This window comes from Pimephales promelas, chromosome 1, assembly GCF_988280905.1.
Source record: "Pimephales promelas chromosome 1, fPimPro1.hap1.1, whole genome shotgun sequence".
NCBI classification, from domain to species: Eukaryota; Metazoa; Chordata; class Actinopteri; order Cypriniformes; family Leuciscidae; genus Pimephales; species Pimephales promelas.
Genome location: NC_142769.1, coordinates 17,938,962 through 17,950,020, shown reverse-complemented (window position 1 = coordinate 17,950,020; position 11,059 = coordinate 17,938,962). Strand labels below are relative to the sequence as shown.

Sequence of the window (11,059 nt, the reverse complement as noted above, 5' to 3'; positions counted from 1 at the left end):
AGGCTACAATATAAAAATATTAAACCTATAATGTTCGTGCGATTAATCGAGATTAAATTTGCGATTAGTTAATTTTTTTTAACCGATTACAGCACTATTTTTAATGAACTCAAGTACTTTGGCCCCCAGTGAGATTCGCGTAAACATTCTTGGAATGAGGAAAAACTCTCTTAAACACAGGGGCAAAACTAGGAAAGCGAAAGCAATGGTTGTTAGAAACAGCAGCACATGCTTCTATAAAGACTGGAATGACAACGGAAAGACAGAAGAAAAGAAAAGAAAAACACTCCCTCGTCTGTTCGCTTTTTCCTTCACTTCCTTACTCCCCCCGTCTCTCTCTCTCTCTCTCTCCTTGCCTGTCCTTCTCGCGCTCCCATTTAGTTCGGAGAAAACATGAAGGAAAAGAGGAGTAAATTCCAGCGGGGACCACCAAAGTCAAGTGAAAGTTTCTCCTGAGCGGGGATCTCATCATTACCAAGCGGATGGACGGACAGGAAGGAAAATATCAATTCAAGTCATTGCAGTGATAAGCGCTTAGATGAATAAACAATCGCAAAAGTCATAAACTGCGCTCGCTCGTGAATGTGTGACAGTCGCGTCCGCGTGGGTTGAGCCAGCCGGACTCGAGGCTCTGGTTCTGGTTCGAGGCTCTTGTTCTGTAGCCGACACACTAAAGGTCAGAGACTTCAAACCCGAGAAGCAGAGGCGTCGCCACCCGTCGATTCAGCAGCCATGGCCGGGGCGAAACCGGGAGTACACGCGTTACAGCTCAAACCGGTGTCTGTCCATGAGGTGCTCAAACGGGGGAGCAAGTTTATCAAGTGGGACGAGGTAAGAAGATCGCGTCTCTGATTTTATGTGGCGTGATTCCCGGCTTGTGTTACTACATGTTGAAGTAATTTACAGGAGAACATCTGACACCAAGGAGGACAGATCTTGTGCTCAACGCTCTTACAGCAGATCGAGTTCTTGTGTTCTGCGTCTCATGTTCATAACACACACTCAACTTGTGTTTTATGTACTTGTTAGAAATTTTTCCCTCATAACGAGTTGTTCTACTCGCAAACTAAACGTTTTCTACCGAGAAATAAGATGCTAAATATACAAGAGCATGAAATTCATGGGTCGTGTCGCATATGGAGTTGAGCTTAACCCTTCTAGACATTCATAGACCAGTTTAGTAACAAATCAAAAATACTGTGGATCAGGCCAATTTCAAAGCCCAATCCTCAGAGTTATTAGAAAGGAAACCTGTTTGGAGTCTTTTAAACCTTTTCAGGAAGGAGGAAGTGAAGCTCAAAAGCATTCTCACATTATTATGCTTATTTTGGGAAATAGTTTGGAATCAGAGGGAGTTTCTACATGATAGGCCTATCATATTTCAGAAATGGGCATACTATTAAACACCACAGCATTTTTAAAAACCTGAATCAAAAGGTATTCAGTCTGTCATTTGAAAGCAATGCAGATGACCAGCGCATAACATTGATTTATAGCAGCTAAATTATTGCATATAAGAACACAGTTCAAGTCTTGGAGCCTTTATTGATAATATCTGCTACATGAAGGTAGATTCTAATATACGGATATCATCCACCTCCCACTGATAAAAAAATCAATGTAGGATGTCCCTGTTCTGGACAATTTGAAGAACACGTCCCTGCTCATATGAAGGCAATCAGAATAAATATAAACATTGGAATGAGCAATTATATTTTCTTATTTTATGTTTTAGTCATAATTGCATTTCTTCTTCCCTTGAGTATATCTCTGGGTTAATGCCAGCATGTTGTTTACAAGAAATTGCCATCTCTTCTAAATTCTTCAGTGTAGTTGCTCTCCTGGCAACAAAGGGCCTGTGCGTGTGTGTGTGTGTGTGTGTTTACGGATCATTTTTCAAATCTCGCATTGGATAGCCATTACAGTTGTAATTATGTTGGAGGATTAGAGGGAGAAAATCTTTGCCTCTTTCTTTTCCATTGTTTGGTCAAATCACTGAGCGCCGCTTTAGCTGATCCCTAACTGGAGCTTAAAGAGCCAACACCTTTTGATAAGGGCAGCGTTGAGTAAGGAGAAAGTAGGCCTGTGCAACTTGATGTCTTAAAACACATGTCTTAAAAGTCATTAATAATTAACTTATGCAGCCCATACTGAGTGGTTTGTGTTGAGTTTGCTTAGACATGCTGCAGGTTTGTGTGTGTGAGAGAGAGAGGGGGAGAGAGAGAGAGATCTGTATGATCGAACTTGTCTTATTGTTGTACGTTGAAAGCGGCATTTCATTTGGAGTGTGTGTGCATCATTGGCAGATGAGTGTGTCTTCAATGGTATCCATAAATAAATAACTAGCTGCATTTAAGTATAATAGGGTCTTATTATATCCTTAACTGAGGTCATAGCTATAGTTAAGGACATAATTGCCATAAAGCCAGTTTAACCTTCTATTGTCTTCAGGCAATTTCCGGCCCGTTTTTTTTTTTGGTAAAACCAAAAGTTTTTGCAATTGGAACCAGTCCTTGTCAATAATATCTTTGTCAAGACTTTGTCAATAATATCTAAATAAAAGATAATTTTAATATATATAATATACTTTTATATTTTAAAAAATATATACTTAATATATTTTTGTAAACACACCTATTATCTGACCAAGAAATAATTGACTTTATTTAAAGAATTAGCCCTTAACGCACACGTTTCTTAATGAGGAGCTGCAGCTAAAAGCCCTTTGGATGTTTTTTTCCCATGCTACAAGTACAGCACTAAATACCTAAACACCTGTTGTATAGCGTAGTGTTGCATAAGTGCGGATTTGTTGAGATAGGTGCGCAACGTTTCGGATCCATATTAACAGATTCAATCACAATGGCGAGTGGTTTGTGTCTTTATAGCTCTATATGTACACTTCACGTTGTATAATAGCAGAATAATACAGAAGTTGTTTCAAAATATGTGTGAGATTATGAAATTCCAAAAGTGATTGTGATTGTTACTCAAATTGTGTTCAATATTATACTTAATATTTTATTTTTTATCATAATGTACTTGTCAAGATAAAACCACATTTTCCTTAAGGGAGTCTTTAAACCCATTTCACCGTAATGAAGAACACCTGAATTTTTAATGGTTTTCAAAGATCACTGGTGAATGCTTTTTAAAGGTATAGCTCACCCACAAATGAAAACCTGTTTGAGATTCTTTCTTTGGTTGAACACAAAAGCCATTTTGAAGAATGTTGGTAAATAAACAGTTGATGGTAGCCATTGACTTCTATAATAGGAAAAACAATACAATGGAAGTCAATGGCTGCTGTCAACTGGTTACCTATTTTTTAAAATATCTTCTTTTGGAACCACATATGGGTGAGTAAATGATGACAATTTCATTTTTGGGCGAACTATCCCTTTAATTTACGTATGGGTGAAACCAGTGTTATGTTTTAGCTTTTATAACTCTTAAGATGAAAGGCACACTGTGCCTATGATGTCAAAATGCATTTAGAATGATCATAAAGTTAACAATCATGGATAAAAGCTTTTAAGCTGTGCAAGCAAACTCACAATGCATGAATATGTCATGTCAGGGCTTGAACTCTTAGTGATGGTATGGCTTCTTTGTTTTGTGAAGTAATAGTCTGTTGTGTGACATTCACATGGTGCTTAATGTCAGACATCAACGAAAAAGAGCATGGTGCAATAGTGCCTTTCTCTTCATCTCTGCCTCTCTACCACCCTCCTGTTTGTGTGCTCTTAAACTCTTCTTCTCTCTGAAAGAAACTGTAGTCAAACATTGTGGCTACTGATGTGATCTAATGATCTAGGCCTATAACACATTATCTAATTCCCAGAATGAACCGCTTTGAGTCAAGACTGTAAGATGTAATGCTCTAGTGCACCTTTAAACATTTAATGGACCATTTCCCAATCTTCGGCTTGGATAGGATCCGCGGGTAAACTTAATCCACTCCATCAAGTTTGCTGCCTCTCTGGATACATGCAGAAAGTGCAGCTAAATAGAGGTGTTACTTCTATTCTCTGAGTGATCAATCTCACTTTGTATACAGACAGAGTTTGGTTATTTGTGACAAATTCACAATGTCGCATTCTATACCACTGTACTCCCGAAGACTGTACACTGTAAAACAATATTGTTGGTTTAACTTAAAAAAGTAAGTAACCTGGTTGCCTTAAAAGTTTTAAGTTGATTGAACTGGAAAAAGTGAGTTAATGCAATTAATTAATGATTAATTAATGATTAATTTAATCATCAGAAACTCAAAATAATAAGTTATCTCAACTAAATAAATTATTTAAGTTGATTTAACAAAAGAAAAAATGTTGTGATAACAAATCTTGAAAATATATAATTTTTTTTACAGTGGTAGTGGAAAGGAAACCGAATTTAATTAAATCTGCAGACTTTGTGCAGCACTCATCTGAGCAACTAAACTGTAATTAGAAGCATTGAACTCTTAGAATGTTGTTTAAATCATTGACTTTAAATCACTGTCCCTTTAAATAATGTAATTTCGTTCACTGACTATTCATAATGCCCTGGTAGGTATTTATAGTTTTGCAAGTGCAGCTCCAATCTACTTGATTTGGGGAACGAATGACAGCTATGTGACTGTTTGTTGAAATCTGACAACAATGGTGTCATAACTTTAAAGTTAAACTCGTCATTATGCAAAAAAACATTGGCTAAATCAGATTTAGCCCCCTTTACCCTCAATATTGTTTGAGGGGACAGCCATTTGTAGCGGTGTCAAACCATAGTGGACGTAATAGAGTGCACTCATTCTATCCCATAACGAGTGTACAACCGATGTATGCTCACTCGTTTTCATTCACTCCCTCACTTGACCCTTCGCTAAGCCCCGCCCTCCCTAGTTACTGTTACTATGCCTGTCAAGCTTTCGCGGCTGGCACATGTTACAGTGTGTATGCACAGATAATTAGTCATTTTTGCCGAACATGTGAAATATCTGAGAGAGCAAGACAAAAGGAACTGCACGTCATAATGTGCAACCGATTAGAGAATAATTTCTTAAAAATTGAAGCTAAAGCCTATAGTTTAGCTTCTAACTTAATGTTGTGCACCTGATCCAGCTAATCAAGTAATTCAGGCTTATTTGAAAACTACAGCACTGTGTCAGAAATTGAATAGTTCCTTACTATGTTGCGTGTGAAAAACAGTATGCCAAAGAGAAGTATGTCCGAATACAGAGTATTTGAAAAACAATAGGCAAAAAGTACCCGGATGATCAACTATTTCCACCAAGATTCTGAAGTGTGTTTTAATGAACACTTTGGCTGCGTTTACACTGGCACAAAAAAAAAATCTGATCTTCCAAATGGGGTTTTAAATCTGATACATATCTGTACCTAGACCTACGTCTAAACACGCATGTGAATCTTCCCCTATGAATTCCAAGGCAAGAACAACATGTTCATTCAAAGATAGCTTTTTAATCTCGTATTATGAGGCAGACGTTCCTGCATTCGCTCGCTCACAGCTTTTTATTGAGGTGGGAACTTTAAATTTGTCTTTGTAAAGAAAAGGAATTGGGCAAACACAAAATCTTTGTGACTTTTATAAATAAAATTTGCTACTGAAAGCTACATTATATTTCTTAGCAATGAGGGGATCACTTCACAGAAATTAAACCAACAAGCTTCACTATTAGGTTACTCTCTTTAGCGAGCTCTGGTTAATTCATAAAAAAAATCCTTATTACTATCTTAAGATTTAACATTACTTTTTTTACAGATTCATTAGGTTTTGTATTTTTTTTCTAAATCATCATGCAAAGCAAGTCATCTCTCCTCAGCCTTTCCAGATATTTTAGATTAATTATGTTAAACCCGGTTATAAATCTATGAAAAGGCTTGTGACTCTTGCTGTTACTATTTTTCTTGTGTTCTGTTGACTTTTTATGATTTATAATTATGCAAGTATTTTCACTGGCACAATTCTGAATGCCACACCAAATTATATAGTGTCACGCTATGATGAACTGCACCTCTCCACAATTTGTCAATGCAAAAAACTGCATTTTATTTGCATTCAACATTCAATTAATTCAATTCAGTTAACATTAATAATTAAGAATCTAAAAAAAAAAAAACATGGTAACATTGTTTTCGGCAGACTAAACATTCCATCTTTTAATAGGCAAAGCATTGCATATATGGTGAAACATGGTTAAATTAAGTATAAAATTAAAAAAATTGTATAGGTAACTTAATGTTCACTATTAAATTCATTAAATATGTTTTGAAATGTTATGTATCCTTAAAAAATGTGTGTAATATTGTGTGACAAATATATCAAATGGTGTGACTGACAGTCACAGTCACACCATATGATAGTGTTACACCATGACATTTTGTTCAACTAAGCTAATCTTGGTTAACTAAAAACAGCTAGCTTACTGTATTAGCATGTAAATTACATGGCAGGAATTTTTTTTAAGAATTAATTTGTATAAAAGTGTTTCATTTTTATGAAAAACACAAAAACATTGACCACCACTAGTGAGCATATCAGATACAGAGCTTTTTAATTAAAAATGAAAAAGCCAGAACTCACCTCTTGACCTTGTAAACCACTCCAGAGATGACACTGCAACTTCCTGGTTTAGTGTGGACCTCTTCATCATAATGATGTCCAAATAATTGCCCGTTCAAAATATAAATTGCAGTGTCGCACCATATGACGCCCATCTTACGGACAAAATATTTGGCCAGAACTTGCTTTAAAATTATACACAGACGTCAACACTTTCTGTATCTGTTGAAATTTCTGGAATTTCTCTTCCTAATTCTGTACTTAAACTGTAAAACTATCAATTATTTAAACTTTGCTTATATATATTGTCACACTTATCCCAGACAGTCACACCACATGACAATTTTGATGTTTAGATAAAAATTTGAAGTCTTTATACACCAACTACAGCTATGCTGGAATAATATCTTGTCAGAGGAACAACATGAAGATATATATTTTTAACAAATACCCATTTTTATTAGGTTATGACATCATGGACAGGTAGAATTGCGTGTCATGTCTCCCATATATATTACAGTGCTACTTTATTTCACTTCAGAATTCTGGATATAAATGATCATTCTCAGGATCATGTGACACTGAAGACTTTATTAATTGCTGCTGAAAATTCCGCTTTGCCATTACAAGAATAAGTTACATTTAATAATATACTAAAATAGAAACCAGTTCATTTAGGTTGTAAAAATATTTTGCAATATTACTGTTTTTATGATCAAATAAATGCAGCTTTGCTGAGCATAACAGGCTGAATGGTTAGAGAGTTGGACTTATAACCCAAAGGTCATGGGTTCGATTCTCAGTACAGACAGGAAATGACTGAGGTGCTCTTGAGCAAGACACCTGTCTGAACATGGCAAGTGAGTAATTTAACATTTTAGATGGATAATTAAGTCCTCGGTTGTAGTTCAGTGAAGAAAGATAGTACTAATACCCCTAAGCACATCAGCTATTTGTGAACTTTGACTTGCAAAATTATGCTGTCTTCCTCTTGACAGGTGTCTGGGGTGAAAAATGAGCACTGAGGGTCGTGGTAATGGGAATATTATGGAGCCGTGAAGATTTAGAAACACTGACAAATTCTGCATATCTTTGTGTGTGTGTGTGTGTGTGTGAGAGAGTCTATTAGTACAGTACAGATGTAGCTGTCTTGCATAACTGCTTCTCAAGCAGGAATATAAATGTCCAAAACCAGCAAGGACAGTTTGTAATGAAGATACCCTCTGTATAAACAAAACAATCTGATAGGATTCACATGAACGAAATTATTCATCGTTTTCTCTCTGAGGGAATTCCAAAGGAAGTATTTAGGGGTTGTGATTAACTGTGTGAACTGCGAGAAACTATGCTAGTATTTCTTTCAATGGAGCAGAAAAACAGCAGCGACTCGGACTCACAGGATGACAAAGTTAAAAGTTTGGCTGGTGTAAGAGGATAATTCTGAGAGGGAAGAGGGAAGGAGGGAGGGCAAACTGTGCGTGAGCGGAGAGAGGTTTCACACACGGAGGCCAAACAAGGAGATAACATGGGGGAAAAATATTGAGAAGCGAGCAAGTGATGCCTGGAACTCTGAGGCACAGAGAAATAAGAGCCCATGTAGGCACAGAGGAGAAAATCACAGGAGACCCCAAAAGACTGAACATCTGATGGCCCACTTGCTGTCTCTTTCACTTACCAGTCTCTTTCCACTTTCATTTTTGCTTCCCCTTTCTCATTACTCTTCACGTACTAATGCTAACTGCTCTAGTCACACAACACGTGCATGTAAATCTGGAAACGTCACACTTTTAAGGCCACAAGTGATGTGTCTAAGGGTAAATATTGTTGTTTTGATTATACGGAGTGTGACAAAATCTGTGTGTGTGTGTGCTTAAGAGACTCTATTTGACTTTGAGGAAGAAGGGAGCTGTGCATGTTTAGTCACGTCTGGTACGCATGTGTACACAAGAGCTTGGCACATCCTGTGAAGGGAATTGCTCCACATATTATAATATTAATGTTGTTTATGGTTTGTTGGTTCCTTAAATGTCCTAATTGAGGCAGTGTGTGTTTTGTGTATACTGACCATGCTTAGAAAGAATCTGATTTGTATCAGATTTTCCATTCTTTAGCTCCTTTTACTTTTCGAGCCAGTAAGCAACCAAGCACCTAGCAACATGCTAAAGCCAATTAGCAACACCCTGGAAACCACCCACCACACCCTAGCATTATACTACTTTTTCCACTTACAAGCACCTAGCATAATCTAGTATGCTTACAAAGTGTACTGTAACATTTTAAAGGAGTAGTTCACTTTTGAAATAACTTTTGCTGATAATTTACTCACCCCCTTGTCATCCAAGATGTCCATGTCGTTCTTTCTTCAGTCGAAAAGAAATTAAGGTTTTTGATGAAAACATTCCAGCATTTTTCTCCATATAATGGACTTCATTGGGAACCAAATGGTTCAAGATCCAAATGAGAGTTTCAGTTAGGGCTGGGCGATATGGCAAAAAAATCATATCTCGATATTTTTTGGTCAAATGGCGATATACGATATATATCTCGGTACTTTCTACGTTTTCTATTTAGATAAAGAAAATCTTTATATTAAAAAAAAAAAAAAAAAAAATATATATATATATATTCACATTCGGCTCAATGATATCCTACAAACAATGTTGATATTGAAGGATATGGAAACAAATATAAATTTATATATATATTTATATAAATATAAATATAGGCTATGCAATATATTATGTGCAAAAAGCTTTTGTTTTTATATTGACTAAAAGCTAAACTAAAAATGAAAATAAAAACAAAAACAAAAGCACAAACTAATTATATTAGCCTGCATTTGATTACCCCATTATAATCACTTTCACTTTCATTAAAAATATATACTTGTAGGTTTAAAATTCCACATATGGCACATTTATTTTCTCCAACAACAAATATTTTAGCAATATGTTTATTTTAGTCAGAATTATTGCGTACTACGTAGTACTATTAGTATTCACGCGCATGCGCGCGCCGGCGCTCGTTCAAGGAAGCATGAATTTTAGCGGAGATTCACTTGCAGAAGCTCGTCCTCTTCTGACATGGACATAATTGTTGTGAAATGGACATATTTGCTTTACTTTCTAACATTTACAGATGGAGAATATGTGAAATGTAAGTTGAGCACTGAGGAAAGCACCACATCTCAAACGCATTAAACAGCGCAAGTATATCTGTCAGTCAGCAACAGTGTCTGTCAGAGCATTTGACAGGGCGGCAAGCTGCCTTAAACTTGTTAACTATATCAAAGTGATTTTGACGCAATTAATATAAACTTGTGTCATATTTAGGACATATTGTACTACGTAGCCTAGCTACTTTCACTGCAGCAGCTCACACTGCAACCTCCGCTATTTTTCAGATGTGCTCATATCAAACTAGTGTATCGATATAAACGGTATTGCCTCATTCCATATCGTTTCAAAAAATATAACGATACATCGTACATATTCGATATATCGCCCAGCCCTAGTTTCAGTACAAACTGCAAACTGTTTAAAGGGCTTTAAACCATTCCAGACGATGAATAAGGGTCTTATCTAGCGAATCGATCCCTCATTAAAAAAAATAATAAAGTTTAAGTTTTAAAAGCTCAAATGCTCGCCTTGCTCTGTTCTGTGACGTACGTTTGTGACTCTCCTGTTCGAACTCGTTCATCAAAATGAATGAATCTTTATCCGAGTCATTTGGTTCATTCAGTGAACGAAACGAATGAATTGACTCGGAAAAAGATTTGTTCATTTTAATGAACGAGTTCGAACAGGAGAGTCACGTACATGCATCGCAGTACAGAGCAAGGCGAGCATTTGAGCTTATAAAACTTAAGCTTTGTTATTTTTTTTTTTTTAATGAGCAATTGTTTCGCTTGATAAGACCCTTATTCATCGTCTGGAATCGTTGAAAGCCCTTTGAACAGTTTGCAGTTTGTACTGAAAGTGTCTTTTGGACCTTGAACTGTTTGGTTACCAGTAAAGTCCATTATATGGAGAAAAATGCTGGAATGTTTTCATCAAAAACCTTAATTTCTTTTCGACTGAAGAAAGAAAGACATGGACATCTTGGATGACAGGGGGGTGAGTAAATTATAAGCAAAAGTTTTTTTCAAAAGTGAACTACTCCTTAGAGATTCCTAGACTAATGCATACAAAGACTATTATACTTTTACAATTGTAAGAGCCACTCCTGCTTTCTTCAGAAAATTAAACGAATATTTTTTTTGTGGCTTCACATTTTCCTCGCATTCATTTCCTCCTTATGTTTTTCTGCTCGTCTTCTCACATTTTTCTCTTTATTTCTTCATTCCTCACACGTCTATCTGGTGTTTGTCACACGACACCCCACGCACACCAGAAATGTTGAGGCAAAGTTTTATTTTTATTTTTATCTAAAGTCCAAATTCTGTGCTATTTCCATTTGATTATTACTCTATTTCTAGTTTAAGGTATATGTG

General features: G+C 36.2%; 1 protein-coding gene across 4 annotated transcripts in view; it reads left to right on the top strand.

The window, feature by feature from the left end:
- Positions 1-204: 204 nt before the first annotated feature.
- The window catches only part of plcb3 (phospholipase C, beta 3 (phosphatidylinositol-specific)), an 83,077-nt gene continuing 72,222 nt past the window's right edge, over positions 205-11,059 (top strand). For all 4 annotated transcript variants that reach the window (XM_089128461.1, XM_039669303.2, XM_039669302.2 and 1 more), the window contains exon 1: positions 205-831. In XM_089128461.1, coding sequence (XP_088984587.1) covers positions 733-831 — 99 coding nt within the window. In that variant the 5' untranslated portion in view covers positions 205-732. The remainder of the gene's footprint in view (positions 832-11,059) is intronic.